The sequence below is a fragment of the Struthio camelus genome, chromosome 5, assembly GCF_040807025.1.
Source record: "Struthio camelus isolate bStrCam1 chromosome 5, bStrCam1.hap1, whole genome shotgun sequence".
In the NCBI taxonomy this organism is placed as follows: Eukaryota; Metazoa; Chordata; class Aves; order Struthioniformes; family Struthionidae; genus Struthio; species Struthio camelus.
In genome coordinates this window covers 33,379,882-33,403,178 of record NC_090946.1, presented here as the reverse complement: position 1 = coordinate 33,403,178, position 23,297 = coordinate 33,379,882, and the positions used below count along the sequence as shown (strand labels likewise).

General features: G+C 37.9%; 1 protein-coding gene across 2 annotated transcripts in view; it reads left to right on the top strand.

Moving 5' to 3' along the window:
- SHANK2 (SH3 and multiple ankyrin repeat domains 2) overlaps positions 1 to 23,297 on the top strand; it is a 339,001-nt gene that overhangs the window by 31,559 nt on the left and 284,145 nt on the right. For both annotated transcript variants that reach the window (XM_068945429.1, XM_068945428.1), the window contains exons 8-9: positions 3,188 to 3,304; positions 7,860 to 7,937. In XM_068945429.1, the coding sequence (XP_068801530.1) occupies positions 3,188 to 3,304; positions 7,860 to 7,937 (195 nt within the window). The remainder of the gene's footprint in view (positions 1 to 3,187; positions 3,305 to 7,859; positions 7,938 to 23,297) is intronic.

Here is a 23,297-nt window from a genome sequence, read left to right as displayed (position 1 = left end):
CAGTGGAATTTTTTAACACTGAAATCCTGTGGTTACTATGGATTTTGCTGCAGAATTTGCAGCTCTAGCTGGCAGCTACCCATGTTTAGGTAATGGATCCCTGGAAGTTTGAAGTTGAGCGTTCTCTCAGTGGCCCTGCAGTAGAAACGCATAACTTGATCTTTTTGTTAGATGCCGGTTTTAGTTTCCCTGGTAATGCTTCTCGTGTCTTTGTCAGATGGACTTTGTCCTTTGTCTGTGGTGAACTTTACAGTGAAGATTTGGATTCAAGGTCCTGCTGCTAGGATCCTTCACTATGTTGTACTGAGGGGTGTTGAACTCATTCACAATTGGAGTTTTTATTTTGTTCTTTGTACATGGGTCTTCCTCCCCTCTCTTACAAATTTAAGGGGTGGGTAAGGATGGTAGTATGTGTTCTGTGAGGAAAAGTGACTTTAAAAAAAAAAAAAAAAAGGAATCTTTTGGAGTTTGTGGTTCTCGGGATATCCTGAGTCAGCTGTGGTGCCAGGTGCTCATCAGGCACTGGCCTCTCCCTCAGCTTCACCCTAACTGTCAGGAAGATTACCTTCCTTCCATGTCGAAGGCCTTCATCATATCTCTGCAAAAGATCTATAGTACTTGGTAAGAAGCTTTCTAAACAAAACCTTTCTCTGAAGTGTTTATATGGTGTTCTCCAGAAAGGTATGAATGCTATATAATGCTTGTATAAAAGTACACTTTATTAATTTGTATGTGCATGGTGATAAACTCAGTAGTTTGTAAAGTCTGAAAATTCTAGCAGTCCTAACGTCATTGCAGCTGTTTTCTGCCTTTCCTCTGTATAGAGGAATTACTGAGTTTTCACAAAAATGATCTGATATAGCGTGATTGGATGAATACTAGTAAGAGTAATCGTCCTTACAAGGCTGCTTAGGTTATCTGACAAATAACTAGGTTCATTTTCTTTCGTTTACACTTGTCATGTTAGTATATAACCTCTTTTCTTCTTTTCTTTGAAAAAAGGTGAATGGCTTTAATGCCAAGGTTTGGGAGTGGATCTGAGCTTTTTAAGTGTGCAAGGGTGTTCAGATCTAGATTGTTTGGATCCATCTCTAGTTGTAAATGAAAAGAATTAATTTACTACCATCGTTTCTGTTGATCCCATTAGAAACAGAAGTGACTATAGTATCGATCAAAGACTTATCCCATCTGGATTCCCCAAAAATACAGAGAAAAATTTCCTCTTTTGAAAACTGAACCAAATATACTTATGCTGATTACTTCCCATAATGAAACTGAACTTTCCAAAACCACTTTATTGATTTAATTCTAAATAAATCACCAAAGTTTACATCTGGATTATGGGCAGTCTGTTCTCAGTAATCAATGGTATAAGCATTCCTCAGTGAAGTGTGAAAGATGGTGATGTGCTACAGTCCCATCTGTTGCTGTGAAGAAGGCAAAGTTATCTTGCGTGTCAAGGAAGCACTTGGTCACAAGTGTATTTTTCATCTTGCTAGCACAGTCTTTACCTGTAGGAGTTCAGGCTCTTTGTTACCCTTTTAGTAAATGGAGGAAGGAAAGGCGTTCTGGTGGCGGTTCGTGCTGTGATGGAAGAGGAATAAAATGAATATGCCCTGGAGATACCTCCCTCTTCCCGTGGACTATAGAGGGGAGCCCTGGTGAAGGGGTTAGACAGCTCATCTAACGTGCAGGCTGCTGTGCTTAAGGGAGATATGTCCCCCTCCGTATCCCCCCTATGCGCTGGGTGTTGCCGGTGACTTGCGGTAAACTGAGTGAGCTCCAGCAAAGGAAGAAAATCAGCAAGGGAAGGGTCCTGGTTTTAGTCCAAGCTTATTGCAGTAAGAATAGAGAGTTGGCATTAAGTTGTTGCGTTTTAGGAGATATATTAGTAATTACACCTGCACATTCATATCTAGCTGTTGATTGACTTTCAGAGACTAGGCAGAACTGGTAACTCAGCTGCTAATTGCGCATCTGCTCTAATTTCTCCCACAACCAGGAGCACAGGTGTGGTTTGGTCTCATTTGATCCTTTTGCTCACTGTTGGATGATGTCTTTGTGGTGCCTAATATTAAAATATTCCTGTACTATTCTCAACTAATGTAATGTTTCCATTTTTTGGCAAATAATTCATAAATGAACGAGCTAGTTAATAAATATTATTTTTTCTGTGTATTGAAATCTAAAATTAGAGGAAGAAAAGATGAAGTGGTTAGGATACTAGTCTGGGATTTGGAAAATCAAGTTCATTCCTAGGTGTGTCTCAGATTTAATTTGCGCATTGGGCAATACACTTCAGTTCTTAAATTCTTTTGATCCAAATTGCAAGGATGTGTAGGTGATCTAACTCCTCCTGAAGTCAGTAGTAAGTAGGTACCTAAAGCAGAGCGAATAGTTTTTCGTGTCCGTATCTCTTAGTTTAAATTCCTTATTATTAAATAGAAACAATACTCATCTCAGATGGTATGAAGATAAAAACGTTACAGATTGGGAGATGCTCATTTGGTGTGCTATAAGGAAGGAAGGAGACAAGTAGATAAGACTGGTGAGTGGGAATACTGTTATTTTCTTTGAATTTATTTGCTAATCAAGAACGTTTCGAATTTCAGCGGACTCTCCTTCCGTAAAGGTTTATTTCCAACTATTTGAGGTCTAAGATTTTTATCTGTGTGACTGACAGGATCATCTGATGATTTTTCCCTCTTTTGGATCAATGGCCTGTGTATACTGTGCTTCTGCTGACATCACAGAATCTAGAAGTTTATTATTTGAACTGTTTTGTCCAGATTTCCCCAAACTGTTTGCACACCTTAAAAGCAGGCTTCAGAAATCTGATCATCTTCAGTGCCATCTAGTGGACAACTTTCCACCAGTTTGCAGGATGAAAAATTAGTGTTCCGTCAATTACTTGTCCCATTTAACAATTGCAAGTATTAATGAATGAAGAGTAGCAAACTTGATATTTTCTCGATATTTTCCATTGCACTTCCTCAAATACTTGCTGCACGTGAAGAACATTAAGTTTACAGGTAGGTATACAGATCTAGGCTTTAGGCCTCCTGTCTAACCTAGGTGTGGTTCTAAAAAATAGGGCCTAAGTAACATAAAAATCGCTTACCTGGAATTTTTACATGCTACAGCTAGGTTGTATAATAACCAGAAGTGTGAATGCACCTCTTTACAGGCCTGTCGGTATGGGCACGTCCAGCATCTAGAGCACCTGCTCTTCTATGGAGCCGACATGGGCGCGCAGAACGCGTCGGGAAATACAGCGCTGCATATCTGCGCCCTTTACAACCAGGTGAGCCGATGCTCTTCTGCACCGCTACCGCACTGATTTGACTGCAAGTCCGACACAAGGGGATCATAACGTGTGACCTAAAGGTTCCCGCTGGCAGCTACGGTCTAGACCTTACCGCGAAGGGTGGCCGGGGTCACAGGCTGTGTCCTTTCTGTGCCGTTAAGTGGGAGGGGTGTCTCTCCTCGGCAGGACGATGGGTCTGGGGAGTCCAGTCCAGTGGAGACTGGAAACCAGTGCTGAAAGAGAGTTACATGGAGCCAAGAAAAAAGGCATAATCGAGGTATAAATCAACTTTAAATCTTTAATATCAATCCATGCAAAAAATGGCTTTTTTCATTCTGTTGAAGAAGTTTCCTGGTTAGATGCTAGATTTTCCTGAGCTGTAGCTTCCTCAATTAATTAATAAATGTGTTTTGGGATGAGTTTCCTGCTAGTATGAAACTACAGAGGTAAGTTACACTAAAGAAAAATTTGGCTTTTTATTATTACAGCTTTTAAACAGTTTTTAAAAATAACTAGAAAGGGCCTAATTAAAATTTATTTTATTTTATTGGTGTTTTAGTGACTGATTACAAATAAAGCTGCCTATTGTAAATAGCAAGATTATACTTTTAATTTGAAAAGAAAACAGCACAACGCATTACTGGATTACATTTTTTTTGCTGTCATATCTAAGTACGTGTTTCCTACTCAGAAATTCTTGCTATTTTGCCAAAACTTAAATTGGAATTAAATAAGAAGTACCTGGAAAATAGTGTGAAAATATATCTGAATATTATACAGATATCTGATGCTCTGCTGTGTACAGCTTGTGTAGTCATTTGCAAATAATAGAACCGTTTTGATGTGATGGTACTTTATACTCTTTGCACGGATGGGACAGAGAGGGAATGAGTTTTACAACTATGTTAAAACACAGCACATACAATATTACGTTGAATTAGAAAAACACAAGTCATGAGACATGATTGTAACTAGTGAAACATCTGTTAAAGCATCTGCTTCCTAATTAATTACCATCTCAGCTGAAAAGCCTTGTCAAAGCAGATTCCTTTAATTTATCTAAAATATCCTTGACTACTTTGGAAAGAGAATTTTGGGAATAATTTGATGTTTTTCAAGACTGTTGACTTGATGTATGTGTCACAATTGATTATCAGTTTATAACAATCCAGCCTTGCAGCTCTTTCCCATCAATGCTGATTGTTGATTGAAGTGTTCAGCCTATCAGTGGGAGCATTTTCTGTGTGGGCTGCTTGCTGCTCGCTGTGTACCAGGTGACTTCAACAGGCCTGTGGCTGTTAAGTATCTACATCAAATTAAGGTTTGGAAAGGTCTCTGTGCGTAACTCGGATCACTTCTGTGACTGTAGGTAAACAAAGCTTTTGTAAGTTGGCAGTTATCAAAGTTTCTAGAGAGCTTTGCAGAGAAATGAAGTTCACCTTCACGTCAACAAAAATTTTCATGTGTAGGTGTCACATCAGCACAACTTAACGCAGGTAACTATAAGCATGCATCCATGGTAATTTCTGTTGAAAAAATACTTTAAAAAGTATTTACTTAAATTTCATTAATATTACTTTTGCTGACTAAGAATTTTCAAGTTTGGACTATAATCCACGTATGAACTCAACAACTTGAGCTCATCTCTAATTTTTACCCTTTTACTGCAGTATTTTCATGACTACAGATGTTTATAAGGTCATATGCTTTTAGCCAGGGTTGCACAGTATGATGCAGAAATTGGAATAATCTTGTGCGATACTGTATTTTTCAGGTAGAGATGTGTTTTTCTCCTGACCACAGTGGAAAAAAATTATTCTATACAACACCTAAAGTCTTGCATTGAAATTTCATCTAAAAATTTTCAAATATTTTTATAGTTGCTAGGTTTGACTTTGTGACAGGGAGTTTTACATCTTGTTGACCACAATACCATGATTCTGTTTCCTTTAATCAGGGAAATGTAAAAATAAAAAGTTACTAATTTTTCTCAGGGTGCTGTGAACGATGATCTCTGATTTTTTTTCAGTATCCCTTTGCTTGAAGGGTGTTATTAGCTGAGACAGAAGGACCTGGGTTGACCTTTTCTGGATGGAGAGAATGGGAAGGAGAGCAGTATCCTTTCTACCTCTTGATTCCTGTAGATGGAGTCATTACCCATTTGATTTTTCCCTTCCATTCTTCCCTGGGGAATTTTCTCGGAATGCTTTGTAAGTCAGTAATTCTGTCTTTGTGAACGTCAGCGACGTGCTGATCTGAATACGTTCTTGTTTTTTAAGTTTCTTTGTGGCCCTTCAGTCACTCAATGAAATCTAGACAGATTTTATTACTCTATATTTTGCAAATAAAAGTGCTGGGATGAAGCACGCCTTCTTTCAGATAATGGATTAGATTCTCTATGAGTACTCTTGTACTAGTGAATCAGTTACTTAGCGCTCGTGGACAAGAAATTGAACCTCACCTGCTGACAAGTCCACACTTCTTTGTAAAATTCTTTGAATTCTTTGTCAAATCCTATGAAGGCTTAAAAGCTACTGCATCTTCAGGGTATGTATGATATAATGAATGAACAATACTAAGCTCTCAACATCAGAAGTTACTAGCTTTAAGAGCTGTGCTGTGTCCAAGTAGGAGTTGTGGCATTGATTGGAAGCACCTTAACAGCAAGAGCTCTAAAGTGTGGAACATCAAGGCCATCCTTGTTTCCAGTAAATTGACAACAACAACAACAACAGCCATTCAAATCATTTTTGGTAGTGGCTTTTTTACTTATTCTCCCTGATTTTTGCATGGTTTTTGTTGTACTGCATACAACCGTTAAAGCTACATTAGCAGATCAAGTGCAAAATTTTAAAATGTGTAACTTATGCTAAACCACAAATCTTGATAACCAAATGAATAATCAGGCAATAAAATACAGTATGTTTCTTAATACCGTTTATATCTCCAAGTCCTAGATTGATACAAAATTGAGCATTTTAATTCTAACAGGTTTTATTAATATTTCCAGTATGTTTACTAGGCAGTGCCTAGTGGAATGTGATTATTATGGGAATATAATATAGTGTCCAAGCCTAGAATCACTCCACAATCAGTCAAGAAGGACTTTTTGGAAAAGTAACTCTTTTCCTCCGGAGGTCTTCATTTAGACTGCAGCACATTTACTTCTCCCCGGATGATTAGTAATAAAGAACACAAAAAATTTAGAAAAACGTTACAACTTCTTACACATTGGTTCAGGTCTTTCCCCATTTAGAGCTACAAAGAGCACACCTAAGGTGCAGATTTCAGTGCAAGCAGATGAGCCTATATCAGTTAATTGTATATCATTACAAAATTACGATCTTTATGATGATTGCTAATATCCTGTCTTGAGATATGACCCATTCTGTTGTTTTAGTCTGTTACGCAGAACAGGAAGTGTGGGCACAAGAGACCATCTTTTGGAGTATTAAATCTTGGTGAAGGGGTAGGATGGCCTCCTTCCCAGATGTATTTAGGACAACCCTGTGATGAGGGAGACTTAATGGGGTCAAGAATCTGGCATGATAAATTGGAAAACACAACGAGGAAAACTAATGATAATCTCTGCATGGTCACTTGTGACTCAGAACCTAATAAATAAGCTTCATTTATGTCACTAAAATAGTTAAATTATATCACTGCTTTTCTCTAGCAATCTTTCTCTAATGGCATTTGCTGTTAGAAATGAAAGGTAGCACATTGAAATATCTTATTCGCCGGAACTCCGTAACATAAGGTGACCAGAGATATGAAAAGTACAATCAAATTAATAGAAAAGTTTATGACAAGGACATATAAATACACTTTGAAATAAGGCCTACATAAGGTCCTAAGGTGAACATTAAAGATGACGTACAGGAAATAGTGCTATATACGGATCATGAAAAAGTTGAGTATTCTGAGAAATATGCTAGAACTGTAGAGGATTTCTAGCATATTATAGCCAGTCATATTTTACAACAGTACAGACTAGTGTCTTAAGCAATACAGCACATCAATCCAAAAATAAATTGATCTTAAAGGATTTCATTTGCAGATTTTATCGATTCTGAGGACTTGAACTCATGCTTTTCTCTCATTGTAAAGAGAAGTAAAACTGTGTTGGATTTGTGTTGCAACTGTTAGTATTTCTTAGGGAAGAGACAGAAGTCAAGACTAGTCAGTACAGCATGTATAGCCAGCCCAAAAATTTGCCTGAAAATGCTCTTAAAAAAATAAAATAAATTAGTATTGCATGTATTTAAATCTTTAGCATTGGCAATAGGTGAAAAAATGAGAACAAGTGCATGCAAGCAGTAAAACTTGGTTTACTTTTTAGCAGTAGGCTACAGGCTCATTCATCACAGGTACTGTTTACTGTAAACATTACTATTACCACATGAGCGTCAAATTCTTTTTTTTTTTTCTTTTATCATTGCTGTTCTTATCTTGGGAAATATGTGCCAAACAGCAACACATCTTATGGCCATAGTATCTCTTTAATAACTAAAGACTGTAATTAACAGGTTTACCCTTCTACAATTTTCAGGAGAGCTGTGCAAGAGTGCTGCTGTTCCGAGGAGCCAACAAGGAGATTAAGAATTATAACAGTCAGTCGCCATTTCAGGTAAAAACAAACAAACAAACAAACAAAAAAACCCCAAAACCACTCCCTCTCCTTCCCCCAAAAATATGACAAGAAAATCTCTTACTTTTCTTTGACATCTGGACTTACTTTTTGTGGAGAGGTTGCACTGCACAAGGCTGAAAATAGCTGTAGAGTAAGATAACTGTCACTGCGAAAAATGTGGCTTCTGTATAATACAGTGAAGATGGACTGGAATAACCACCTGTTGTCCCATTTTAGATTCATTTAGATTAAATGCAAACTTTGTAATTTGGATTCATTTCTTTACCATGAACCCACCACTGAAAACATTTCAGACTTAATTTTTAAGGTGGAAAGGATAAAATATTGTTGTATTGTTCATTCTGCACCAGAATGAACCTCTTCAGGAATGGGAGGAAATTTCAGGCCCCCTTAGCTGATCTGCTGACGCTGTCCTTGAGTGTGACAATTGTGCGAGCTGTTGATGACAAAACTTGAGATAATTGATGTCCTGGGGTTGTACCTACCTTACTTTATGATTATCACTGGTCTAATATAGATGTGCCAAGGGTGGCTAGCCAGCTACGGCTTCCTTAAGTTCTTGTTGACTTGGCCTTCGTTTACTTTGTAGTGAGATATGAGGCCAAAGATCTGGGATATGTTTCAGGGATGGAGTTGATTGAATGCACTGCTAGTGGTGAAAGTTGAGGCTATCATCTGTAGTACCAAAAGAAAATGAAATCTTTCTTTGGATTAGGAAAAACTTACTAGATTTTTTCACCATTTTTTCATGTTAAAATACTTTGGAATTTTTAATTAGGCTTTTCAAATATAAGAATATTGTTGAAAGAGATGTCAGGTAGCTTGTGATAACCTTAAGCTCTTATTTCTGATGCAATCTCAGTTAATCTGGATTTCAGTGGAGCATTCATAATGCAGCCTGATGTATGAGAAATAGGGATGAAAGCTGTAATATTTTAAGAAAAAGTAATAAAAAGAATTCTACTCTAGTTACAGAAAACAGTATTTTTGAGAGAATGATGGCATAGTACCATATAAAGGAACTGTCATGTTGAGAAACATGAAGGGACTATTTCCCAAAAGCGAGTACTCTTTCAACAAAAAGAAATCCTTTTTTACTTTTGCATGTTATTATATCATTCCCATTACATCCTTACTCCATTTTGGATAATGCTGGAATTCAAAAAAGCCTATCTTTTCTTTCATGCTTTGACAAGTGAAATAGTTAGAATATGAACTGTGTCCATGTGGGTCTCTGAGTTGATTCCTCAAAGTTTATGGGTAGATCACATCTCTAAGTTTCAGGCTCTTGTAGAATCATTTGGCTGAGATTTTTATCAGTTGCGTTAGATCCATGTTTTGGAGGTTTTCCAGGCATAAGTTGTGCTTCTGAAGAGGTTGAGTTCTGCTGGCAAATTGCGGCCAAAATTCATTGTTCTCTCTTGGGACCGTTTCCCACAATTGGGGAAAAATGCATTAATAATATAGGGTATCATTTTTGGACTGCTAATAGTTTGCCCTCTAAATATACTAAGCCCGAATTTCTAAGTACTAGATAATATTTAGCTCTATGCATTAGAATTATGGAGGACAAAATAATAATAATTGATTGAGACAAACTAATATTAAGTTACTTTTGAAAATTGATTGATTAAAAAATGAAAAAGAGAAACCACTAATTAATTGGAGGGATAGGTTCCAGTGTAGTCTCTTTCTTTTGAGAGTTAGATTATTTTATTCCTTTATTTCTTGGCGATTCCCTTTTCCTTTTACTTTAGGATTTTATGTGGGGAGGGAATAATTTCCATTTGTCTTCCTCTTTGTACTGACTATGGCAGTTCCCCTTAGAAGAACAGGAAAATACAGGGAAGGTAGAAAAGAAAATCTTTGTAACAGCTGTTGCTGATGGTTGTAAGGCTTCATGAAATGAGGGATGACTGGCCCAAACCAAATAAAAGCAGGATAGGAAGAAAGCATAGAAGGCGGAAAAAATAATCTTGGGAGGAGAGTTTAGCTGTGGAAGTGCACTTACTGACCAGTGGCCTATGTCCTGCTGCTATAGAATCTTTCTGTTCGTTATCATTTATTATATGTTAACACTGCTAATGTTTGGACTCTATCTGTTGCTCTTCTCCTCCTAGTATTGACAATTAGGTTGGCTTTGTTTTCTAGATTTACATTTAAAAAAACCAAAAACTTGCTATCTTTTTACTGTGTGGTGTCTTACTTTTAGTCATAGGGAATGTAGGAAAAGTTCTAGTTTTTACAAATGCAGTGGGTGGAGAAAATTATAATGGCAGCATTGCAATAAAGCAGCATTAGAATTAATTCTTTGCCATCTGTCTTTATTTTGCTAACCCAGTCGATCAGACACCACAAATGGAGCTGTTATAAAATTATGCAAAATCCCCTTGAGTTAATAGGATTTTGCAAACTAAAAATGTTTACTCATGTAATCAGTAGCAAGGAACGCTGAAGCATCTCATGCACATAATGAGGGCTGTTGTAGCTGCACCTTGGATTCCTCTGAGTAATGTCCATTATGTTGTTTCCTCAGAAATCTAAAAGATTTCTTTTGAAATTGCTGCGCACAAAACTCATGGTGTAAAAACTGCGCTTTTCTTTAAGAGAAGAAGTTAGAGGTATCCAAACATGGAGAAATTTGTGTGTGGCTTTCAAAGTCTGCCAAAACTTTATTTATATTAATGAAAAAGGGGACCGAAGTTTCATTTTGTATCTAGTATCCTTTGTCCAGTTCATGTAGTGTAATTTTACCAAAGAGGAGAAAAGTACGTCTTACCATAGTTCATCCTAAAGAATAATGCTCATTAACGTAAGTATGGGTTTACAGGATCATAAAGAAGGGAAACCAGTCTGGGCTGAACCCCCATTCGAGGGGGTGCCATTTAATTCAGGCAGCCCACACAGTCCTGGTACACATCTCTGCCTGGGATGGGGCTATCCTGCTTTTCACCTTTTCACTGCCTAACAGAATTCGTATTAGAATGGCATTCTCTTAGGTATAAAGGCCATGGAAAGCCTTGTATGTGTTTCCCAATTAAGCGCGTAAGCTTTTGTTAGCTATCTTTGAAGAGATGTGCTTCATCCTGGCCAATTACTGGGCTCCATTAAGTCAATAATCAGTACTTGCATAGTTGATGTTACACCTAGCCTAAAGTCCCTTTGGGACGGGAGACCGTAATAGATTTTGCTGATAGAAAGTACTCCGCAATAGCAGAATATGGCTCAGTAGAAATCTCTCCGTATGACTTTTTTCTAATGTGTATTAACACTTGCATGGATGTGAGGTAGATCATCCCCTTCTGTCCTTCCCGTTTTTGCTCCAAGTAAATTAGGGCATTTGCTGCATCCCTATCCTTGATGTAAATGTGAGAATTTTTTGTGTACCTGTATTTCCATAGTAAGCTGACTACCAGTTAGAGTTAAGATAAAACTTATACCACTTCAGTATACTGTATTGCCAATACTATTTATCAGTCACTTCATTTATCCATCCCATCGTGGCCAGGTAATTGAAGTATCCTGCATGCTAATTACTCTGTGCTAAAAGATGGGGGGAAAAAATCAGCATTACGGACCTGGAGGTGCAAGCTAATAATATACTGTTTGTGATCTAAATCATGCTTGACCATTTTTTTGAAGTAACTATAATCAGAGCAGGTCAGCGCTTTCATTCATATCGTTGAACTGCTTGCACGTGCTCTCGCCGTGTCTGCTGTAAGGACTAGCCTGGTGCGATTGCAGAGCTTGCTGAAACACGCTGTTTTGCCACCAACATACAGCAGCTACGTTACAGCTCTCATAAACTGGCCTATGGAGCTGTAGCTTCAGTTCCAGCTGTAGCTTAGCTTTTAAGTTTCCAATGTTTTTTAGTTATTTTTTCCTGTTACAGTTTCTATTTTATTACTCAAAACATGGATGGAAGCTTGTTTCTTGATCTTGTAGTACTAGCAAAGGGATGAACTAAAAATATCCCAAGATTTCCTTTCAGAAAATCCATGATGTCCTACCAACAGCCGTAACTCCTTAGTTTTCCCCACACCTTATGCGCTACTAGATTAATTTAAAATATTTTCTTACCTACCTGGCAAATATTAATACAGCAATTCAGGAATCTCAGAGTTTTGCAGTGTTTGTAAGCTATTGAAATGCTCTTGTGCAAATTCAGATGAGAAGTGCACCTTGTTTGTCATGTTTTTTTTCTTTTCTTTCTAATGAACAGAAGCTTGACAAGAATAATTCATGCATTCTTATATGGGCTATAAGCACCTTGTGGCTTAGAGCTAATGGAGATAATAGTTAATCAGCATATTTAAAACATGTGTTCGAGTGTACAGACCAGCTATCCTGAGGTCTATTCAGTGACAGCACTTACTGGCAGATCTGTACCTGAGAAAGCTTTCTAGGGTGTACTTGCTGTGGACCATTGCTGTCCCGGATCACCACAGGTCCTTAATGTGCTTATATGATATGGATACCAGTAGGAACAGTGGTCTTCCCCTTCCACTGCAGGTAGGGTTGTTCCTTTCACTGTGTTGGCAGTACATTTGCTTTCACTTGCTCGTGTTTTTGCCAGGTTTGAATCATTCACAACAAAATTTTCCGTGCCTGGTGTCTCAGGCTGCATTGTTTGGAAAAACAACGTGATTCAGCTATTTGGAATACGGGTGAGGGGGAACATGTGTTGTTTTGCTCATACTGGAAAAACTTTGTTGATCCACCTCTCCTCCTGTCTTCTCCCCTGTTGTGTTACGTTCTTTTGTTTAGTTTGGTTTTCTTTAATTGCCCTGCTTGGTGTCAGTGATCTGTATGTTAATACCACGACAGTGTGAGGTGGTTTGCAGTCTGATTCAAATGCAGGAGCTCCAGAACGAGACTGCACGTGTAAGAGAGGAGTTTGGAGGCTAGCTAGGGAAGTACAGGTGGGCAGAACGGGGGTCGTGGCAAGGAAATGCTGAGTGGGAAAGTGTAAGACTGGCCGACACTGCCACGGAGTGGAGGGATAGGAGGAAGACCAAGAGTGATGAGGGGCGCGGGGAGATTTTTAATCATCAAGGGCAGAAGAGAAAGAAAATCAGATTAAGGGGTAACAGGGACTGGTGGGACATAAAGAGTGGGAAGCCCCCAGCGGCGGAGACAGAGCTGGGAAGCCGAGAGAAGGGGGAGGTAACCGAGGAGACATGCGTGCAAGGCTCCTAGCCAGGTAGCTCTGTAAAAGAAATGTCTTACTGTTACCCAGCACATCACCAGCGGCTTCCCACAGCCTAATTTTGATTTATTATCATTCTGCATTTTGCAAAATCTCTTTTTGATGGAAAGTATAGGCAAAGGACAAGAAGTTATTCCCAGGTATTTTTTACCTCTGACTTACGTTTGAAAGTGTAAAACTTGGATAAAGCTAATTTTAACCCCCTAAATCTCTGTCCAGTGCCTTAAGAAGGTGTCTTTACAAATATAAAGTAGAAATGTTTTCTCTCTTGATGTAAATTATGTAATTGTTGAATCAATGAACCATATCAATTAGACAAGGGACTTGTGTTTTTGACAAGTATTTATTTTCATCCCAAGTCCTTTCTTAAAGCACCTGTATAAAGAATATGTCATTGAATATCATGCATTCTATTGGCAACGAGTAGAAGTCTTTTCTCATGATGCATGCTGTCTTTAGTCAGACTTGTGGCTTTTTCCAGCTTTTGTCCTGATTTGAGTCAAATCGTGGAATTTATTCATAGTTATTTTGGTTCTTTTTTTTTTTTAATGTTCAATCACTGCTTATGTTATGAACTATGTGTTTTGCAGTATACAAATAAAAGGTAAAAGACAATCTGCCCTGGAAGAGATTAAAATCTAACTTACGCTTATTTGTCATTTGTGTTCCCATGTATATATCAGTATAAAAAGATTTAATCATTTTTAATGAGAAGAAAAATATTAGCAATTGTTATAATAAAAAATTATAGAGAATGGCTTCTTAAAGCTTGGACATACGGGCATCAATAAGAGCTGCATTTAGCATTTTTAACTTTTTTGCAACTGGCCATACCAGAACCAATTATCGATTTTTTTTTTTTCTTTAGAAATGCATGTGAGTATGTACATATGTATAGACCCACCCACCCACCATTATTCTCTGAAAAAGAACCTGTTTCAAAAAAAAAAAGGTCTCATGCTGATCTATCCAGATGCAAATAATGAATAGCTATGACGTGTTTTCTCATCACTTACCTGGAAGTGCTATTTATGTAGAGGAACACATATTCTCGTTTGAGAGAAAGGCTTTCTGGGAATCCTACACCTCACCCTGGCCACGTTTCTGCCTTTGTGATCCTGATGTGGCATCTACTAGGATCTTAGGGAAAAAGTTGCTAAATGGCAATATTCCTGAGAATTTAGTAGGGCTTACAAGAGCAGATCTGAGATGCTGTTCATCTTCAAGTAACGCTTTCAAGGGAAAAGTGCTTGATGGCAAGTTTGAAGCTGCCTCAGTGGATTTCCGGCCATTGCCAATTTTGAAGTATTGACAAACTGTTAGGCAGATGCATCTCCTTATCGGCGCATAAAGTACAATTACCTAAGATCCATATTTGGTTCATTATACACTTGGTAACAACAAGATAACAAAGCAGGATGTAATACTCTCACTGAAAACATGTGACAGCAAAAATGCTTCTGTCCCAGCTACCTCTGAAGGCATAGCTACTTTGGAAAATTCAGATTTCAGCCCTGTTCAGCCCCTATGAGCGAGTACACAGCGTTTCCCGATTCCCTGTGTTACTGCATGGTCGTCGGCATGCTCCCACCCTACTTTTATCCTGGCTCCGGCTGCGTTTCCCGGCTTCTTGTGGGGCGAGAGTTGCAGTTTTGCACAGAGAAATCCCGTGAGCCTTTTCCTTCTCCTTAGGGCTTGCCGGCCAGCAAACCGGTGCGTGTGCACGCATCTTTCACCGGTGCTCTCGCTTGGCCTCCTAAGGGCTGGATATCATAAGAGACAGAGGAGCAGAAAAATATGTGTGGATAAATAATGGTACTAAAATCCATTCACCTTGATCGAGTAATGGTTTGGAGAGGGCTGGCTGACCGACCACACAGTCTTAGCCTTTGTCACTTTTTTAGGAAAACAGACAAATTGAGGTGATGTAGTAAAATACAAAAGAAATTAAATATTGCGCTTGCCCTTTATTGAGAAAGGCAAAATATTGCCACACTGGAGATGCTAAAAATACTTTACTAAAAAATTTTTTTTATTTAAAGCTGTTGCCACTGCACAGTTGTTATGTGACTGTAAACTTATGGAGGTATGTCCATGAGAGTCCATCTTTTATTTTATGTTCTATGTAAATGATTTGAGATCTTTTTTTTTCTTCCTCCTTTCCTTTTTTTCCCCCCCACAGTTAAGACAGGGGAGTCTAGCAGAAATGCCTCAGGTGTTCTCGTATAGAGCAGTATTTCAGTGAGAAGCAGAGTGTCTCTGAGGTAGCTGGGAGCCGACCCGTTTGTTTTTCCACCAAGCGGATAAACTTTAAAACGCTTAGAAGCAACTGAAACTGGGTTATAAGTGGGAGCAAATTAAGCAAACTGAATTGTAAGGGTCACTACCAGTTCTTGCCTCAGGGAAAGCAAGGCTTGTGTGTGATTCAGACATCATGATTAGGTGTCATGGATGAAACTGCAAGAGGCAGTGCAGATTCGTGTAATGTTAATTACAGTATTTTTGGTAGATTGAGGATTGCTCCTATTATTTTACTTACTGTATCTCCTAAAAGAGAAAGCAACATGGGTAAGTTCTTAATAGCCCGACTGTCACTGAGCAGTTGCACGTAGCGTTACCTTATCCTTGTAAAAAGGTCAGCTGTGACAACTCTGCATGTATTTTTTTCTGTAGTTCTACAGAAGAAGAGTGTAAATTTTTATAGAATTGTCATTGGAAATATTTTCTTCCATGGTTGTGTCTGTCAAAAGAAGTTGTTGTGGTTTTATTGGTTTATAACAGATTCAGGATGAATAAATATTGTGTCTCCAAGTCATCAAACCCCCCCATTAACGTATAAGACAGGAGCTACGCAAACATTAATATAAAATATCTACTCATATTACATTGTTGGCAGGATTTGACAAGTATTGAAATGGTAGTGATGGAAACAGGATAAATGTCCAGTCACAGATCTCTGTTATTTTTTTCCTCAGTGTTCCTATAGAATAAGGTATTTTATCAGATTCTGTTCCAAATTTAACTGCAGGAGAGAAGAAGGACGTGTTTCTTCTATAGCTTCTTGATTCCTGTGCTTTTCACTGTGGTACAAAGAAGGTGAAACGATATGGGAATTCGGTTTCACAAATCGTAGATAAGCATACTTGTAGTAATCTGATGCATTTAAAATTAACTTACTGTTCCAACACAACATTAATTTGAGATGTGAATACCATTCGATTTCTCTCTTCATATGCTATGAAACGCATTATTACACCTTAGATACCACTATAATGTGTTTTTAAGAGCTTTTTAAACACTGATTGAATTAGTTGATGCTAATAAACCAGAAATTTCAGAGATACTGAAATTTGTCCCCTGGGGAAGAGCACCTCTTGTGCTGGGGCTACTTCTCTCATGATGACCAGGATCACTAACTCTGTCCTGCTCTTTCCTGTATTCCTCTGTCAGCTTGTAGCTCCCGTCACGACTTACACTTTCATTTCTGGGCAACGGTGGTCTTTTTATTTTGTGTCTGTGCCGTGCCCAGCACAAGGCTTGGTTGGGACTCCCGGGCCCTTGAGGCCTGCGAATAACAATGAACAATTTATAGTTACGGCTGATAGGGGGTGGGGTGCCTGATCTCTTGTTTTTGCATGAACATACAGGCTACTCAGTGCAAATTTCTGGTAACACTGGATTGAGTTCTTGTTTCTCATAAAAATGAAGGATTTCTGTCTCAGCGTAAACGAAGCATCCTGTTGCAGCTCCTCGGAGAGAGCGTTCGTGGCAAGCGGGTGGCATACGTCTCAGTCCCGGCGCTCTCTCCGTTGGAGTCTTTCGTTGGTGTATTGACTTTTACTAGACTACTCCGTCTGAAGGTTTTATTATGGTTAACCCATAGAGTTTGGAATGAATCCACCAAATGTATATGATAAAATAATCATAGCGTTTTATTAAGCAGGTGCTTTTCATCCTAAGGGCTTTCAAAAGCTTTTAAAGCCATTTGGGGGGGCAGTTCAAGCAACGTTGTATTATTAGGCGTTTGCAGAATTGGATCCCGTAAACAGCTTTTACTGTGAAACACAGTGGGCAGTAGCTATTGCCTGCTGTGAGTAGGAAGACATTTTTCTGAAAGTATTTTGGGAAGAAGCTGCTTGTGTGTTTAGCCTCTCAGCCCTGGTTTACCTCATAAAAAGCCAAAAGCCGCTAAAGTTTTATACCCTACAGCAGCACGTACCTATACACGCTTTTGCTGAATTTTCTGTATAACCCGGTGTTTACTATAATTTTGAGGAAAGCGAAATATAGCACAAACTCTTTCTCATCCTTTTTTCAAAGGAGTTCTACTGAAGAAGATTACATTTCATGGCTTTCTGATTTAGCATGTTATTGTGCGGAAAAAAGAAAAAATTAAGTCAATTTTATTACTGGCTCTGTCTTATCCGATTCATCTGATGCTGCAACCTGGCTTTATGTGCTTTCAATAAATACTCTCTTGAAATTACCGCTCACCCAAGTAGCAGTAATAAGGATTATGTAATAACTAGCTTTTGATAGTTCTTTCCAGTTTGAGCTAGATTTTCCCAAGGAACGAGTCTGTAATTCTAAATGTTTGCTTTTTCTTTCTCAGGTTAATTATTAAAACACAACTGTAGAAAAATGCATCTTGCTTGAGAATGACTTGCTACGTGGCATTTTAAACTAGCAGAGAAGCAGAAAACTGCATTTCTTTTTTTTCTGTTTTTCAGAGTGGAAGTAAACATTAGATTTCCTAATACTTGAAGTGACTGAGGAGGAGGCTTAATAACATATGTATATACCCTGTGTAAAGCAGGGTAGCCTGAAAAATATATATATATTTGTTTAAAACAAAAAGGGGGAGGGGAGAAAAAGAATGACATGAAGCAGTTAAGTTGTGCTGGGGAAGAATTTGTCTGCTTGTTCCTTTTTTGCTTCCTGATGTGTTTCATGGGTAACTTTAATCAACTTGTCCGTGTATTCAGTTCAACAGTTTCTGGCAAGCTGGTTCTTGCATAACACCAGATCCTTTTTTCATAGGAGTTAAGTTTGCATTTCAAAGCTGAGAGAGAGAGGTGATTTAGAAGTGATTTGCTTGCATGTTGTGAGAGAAGGGCTTACATTTTTTATCTTGGTGTCCATGCAGGCTTAGTTTAATCTGAAGGTATTCAGTCATGGCTTGTTCGTGAATAAGAGTAGTTAAGTTTTAAGAACATAGCTGTGAGCCTTTATGAAAGGGCAGTATAACATAAAATACAGTTTCTACTCTTTAATCATATCAAGATTGCTGGAAAATGAGCATATCCACCAAAAGGCGTTTTAAGGTGTCTGTCCAGTAGAAAGTCCTGCTAAGACAGCGCTGCAGGTCATAAAGAGACTAAAATGAGGTTGTTCAGTACAATAGCCTTCTCTTAATTTTGACTTGAATTCACCATGCTCGTCAGCTCTGGCACTGTTTCATGGCTCTTGAGTGTTTTACAGAAGATCCAATTGGGATCTGTTGCGTAAAATCTGTTGCAGGTAGAAGCAGTGTTTTAGCAAAGAAAATGTAGTATATAACACTGTATTATGCTTGCAGTGTGCTTTTTGATAACATCCAGCTAAAAATTTATCATGTATTTGGACCGCATCGTGTCATTGTAACTTTGTTTCTTTTTTAAACATATTATAGATAGACAGTTAAGGTAAAATCCTAGTTGCTTTGAAGCTGATAAAATTCTGTTTGACTGCAATGGATTGGAAATGTGTTCCTCAGGCTTCACTTTAGATTGTTTTAAAGCCATGCTGCCTTCTTGATTTCCATCTTTCAATATAATCTATTTTACTTCGTTCTATTAACATTACCTAATTTTTGCACCATGGCCGTCTTTAAACAGTTATATAAATTTGCACAAATAACTGTTATGTTCTACAAAATCTTCAGCTATTAATAGATAATTGATGTAACTTGCTGTAGCTGAAATCAAGATGTTCCTCCCCTCCAAACAAAGAGTTCATGAGAGTTTTAGGAGGCAAAAGCACTACTGGGGAGGTTGTGGTTGTAACTTTACCTTCATTCCTGAAAGAGAGTTGAGGAGACCTTTACATTCCCTGCAGTAGCCACCGCTGCAAAGTCTTTTTGTTATTGCCCAGCCAAGACACTTAGCCCTTCCACCTCCTTATAGGTGGGGCTTCAGCTCCAAGGGTGCAGCGCTCAGCTCTTCCTGTGCTGCATGTAGCAATACCTGAAACTTAAAAATCTGTCCTGGATCACTATTAGGCAGGCTGCCATGGTGTGGCCCTCACCGTTAAGCTCTAGGGAGAGTTAAATTCTGTATCTGTAATCTTCTGTTATAGATTGCATCTAGCACAACAGATCCTTCATACCCCTGCAGTATAGAAAGCGTGAATACTTTGACCTTAATAATAAGGCAAAGTGATCATGGCAAGCTTTTGTTTAAACAGTGCTAAAATGATCAAGGGAATGATGAAAAGCCTCAAAGAAATATTGGCCCTTTCCCATAATTTATATTTTCAGATGCTAAAACTAGTTGTTGAGCAAATGTAAGGTATCTATTTTAAGATACTGCATGTCAATATCTGACTACAGATGGCTCCATGAATCATAGTTGGAAGAAGGAAAATGTTAGACACTAAGATATTGTTGCTAAGAGATTTTTGTACACAGTATGCTAACATGTGCTGGTAAATTTGGGAGCAGTAGCAGCAGCATGCTTTTGGAGAAAAAAAAATTGGTGGTAAGGAAACTGTCTTCAAAGGACTATTTAAAGGAAAGTAACGTTACTGTGCTTTGTTGTATCAAGAACTGACGAAGATGAAATTGTCTTTCAAGCAGATAACATACAGAAAACATCCAAAAGGTAAAGGTAATCCTGCTATCCAATGAAATAGAAAGGAGTGAGTAGAAGGAAAAAGGAAAAATAATATAGTTTGGGGTTTAAAAATAAGCAAGTTTCAAGAAAATTAAAGGTGACTGCTGATATTTTGCCATCTACTGGGCAATAGTACAAAGTCAGTTCCTTTCAAAACGCGTATTAGGTTTGTATTACGTTATATAATTAGAATGGTTAAGAATTATTTTCTGTCCAGGAGATAAGCATACATGTAAATGCTGAGTACACTTTTTAGCTATATTCTTTAGTAACTTTAATGTTACACTTTTTAGCTATATTCTTTAGTAACTTTAATGTTGAGTAATTTTAGAAAAATTGCCAGTAGTTTATTGTCCTAGCAGAGAATAGAGATTATTTCTGCACTTAATATAAATATCTACTGACTACTATATAAAAGAGACAAAAAGCAATTTTAGTGCTTTGCTTTATTCTATATAAAGCTTATTTTTATGAATCTTACTAGAATTTGTAAAGAATGTTATACCTCGTATACAGCTTTAAAATCCTCAGTAGTCTTTTAAATCTCTTTGTCTCTTTTTCAAGAAAAATTGTATTACCTTATCATGTGTACAAAATATTACACAACTGTAAACTTCTCTAAATAATAATTTGCCTCTGATTTCTAATTAGGTATGTTTTATCTTGACTTAGCAACTATTTTACTTTTTATTAAAAATTCTGGAGTGTAAATGTATGCGTCTCCATAACGTAAACATATGTATCTTTTGGAGGTTGTATGTATCTCATATCATATGCATTCAGGAGCACTGTTAGGAAAAAAAAAGTGGAATAGTGATATTAATCAAGCATTTGGTTTTATTTTACAGAAATGAGATGAACTAAAAAACTTATAGTTTTCTTTTACAACATTACAGTCTGAAAGCCAAGTATAAACTGAAATCAATGCATCTACAAGATGTGGGATCATGCTATTCGCTTTCATTTTAGAAAGTAAAGTACAGAATTCACAGTATTTCAACATTTATATTTTAGATTACCCAGTTACTATAACTGCATGGAATTTTCAAACTGATTCGGAAAAAAATCATCTAGCTATATTTATTAAATTCATAGTGTCTACTTTAATTGAAAACAGCTAAAGTTTATGTTGTGCTTTGAGCTCAGAACAATGCTTGTCAAATTGTCACATTTTGCTTAAAATATTACAAAAGAATTTATTTCCAGCGGATATTGAGTTCTAGATCTGTTTCTGTATTTATTGAATAAATAAGCATAGCTTATAAAAGCTTTCTGAAATTGCATACGAGACAAGACATGTTTGATAAGTAGTTTTTTCTCCTGCATCAATGGAAAAGAAATCAGGAGTGCACATTGCTTCTTGCTTTTCCAAACCTAACTCCATCTGTACCACTCAAGAGAGTTTTAACATCTATATGCTGTTCTTCTGTGAGAGCAAGTAATAGATATCAATTTAAGATTTTTTTGTGCGATGGGCTGCACAGGTGTGCGCAGACACAAGACACTAGTATCTTGGCTCTTAAGAACCTAAAATTTAACTTTCAGGGTGGCTTTAGAAATATTGCATTTCAGAAGACGTTTGGTGTTGTCTCTTGTAAGTGATTAGTCAATGTACTATCCTAAGGTGCCTGTTTGATACGTATTGCATATTCAGAATAATAACAACTTTGTTCCTAGGATTGCACTGTCTCTTTATTAAGTGAACCATTTGCAGAAATGCTGCGGTTAACTTCCAGCCACATGCATGCAGAATTATTTCTGGATACCACAATCCAGCTTCTTCTGTTTTGCATTCTGTGCTGCACCTTCTAACATTCACGTGGATGGCTACCAAATTGTGTGCTTGGTGGTACACGATGACAAACTTTGAAGTGGCTTTAGACTCTGAGAACCTTCACCTACACCTTTCCCTGGAAAGAAGAGGTATCTTGGGAGCAAAAACAGCAGCTCAGCCCATAGGAAAAACTATGACGTGTTAGAAATATGTTGAAATTGGGCTGCATTGCCTTTTCTTGCCTCGCAGTAAGCACGATTATATTTCTGAATCAAATTTTAAAAGTTGATGTGCCCAAACACAATTATAATGAATTATAATGAAATGGGATTTACAGATGACCTTACTGTTAAATTGTTACATAGTTCTTGATATTTCCGTGATTAGGTGAATTGTTAATGTTTTCTGTATAAATTAATTTATGCTCTTAGATACAGTAACATTCCTCATCTTTTAATAGTAAGAAAACACGGGTCCTAATTCTGACACACAGAAAAGCTTTTCAGGTGGTCTGTTTCTTAATAAAGTGACCCTAAACATTCCTTATGAAATCACTTGTGATAATTTAATTACTCATGAGTTTCTAGTGATTGTGAATGCTCTTGCATAACAGTTGAGGCTGCCTGAATGGGTTTCTCCATTGTTTGCATAATATATTCCTTAGTGGCACAATAATTGTAAGTTTATGACTTGACTCGAAGGCAGTTTCTTGAGTGTCTTACGGTCCGTCTCTCCTCGGTTGCCGAATTCCAGCATCTCTTCCTTCTAGTTCCATTTGAAGATGGGAAAGAAACAAATTGGGTAGATATACCTCAGCTTGCCATATATGTTCCACCTTCTTTTCAGCTGTTTGGCTTAAACTGAGCAGAGTCAAGACCAACGCTGCGTTTTTGTCCTGGGGTAGAGCTATCTCCTTGAATGTACGGTGGCATACCTGAGGTGGAAAGGCCGTCGTTTTAGTGAGCGCTGCTGGAGAGCAGAGGCAACAGAGAGCTGAAACATCAGCACTGAAGGAAAGACTCATGCAGTTTCCTTTCATCAGGAAAGTGAAATTGTCGGGGGGAGAGGAGAGGGGCCGAAAAAGTGGGTGGGGAGTTTTAGCCTGCTGCATTAGTGCTAGCAGTTTTATCACGTACTCCTTATTGTGAACTGGAGCTACAGTTGGAGCTACAGTTGCAGCCCCAGCAGCCTCCACCACTTTCCATTTAGACAAGGCATTTTAAAGCTTTATGCCTCACCTGGTCTAAAATTTAAACACGTGCAGCAGAAAGCAGTGCAGCTGCCTTGATGGAGAGTGAAACATAAATGAGCTGTGAGATGCTTTCCTTCTCTTCAGTGCAGAAAGTTTGTCAAAGTTCATTGGCTAGATTTAAGAGGGAACAACTTCAATTTCTGTCTTTTTTTATCTTGTTTCTTACTGTGTGGATCAGTTTGTTCCAAAGAGCAATAATGTGATTTAGTCTTAGTGCTTGCCTTTCAGG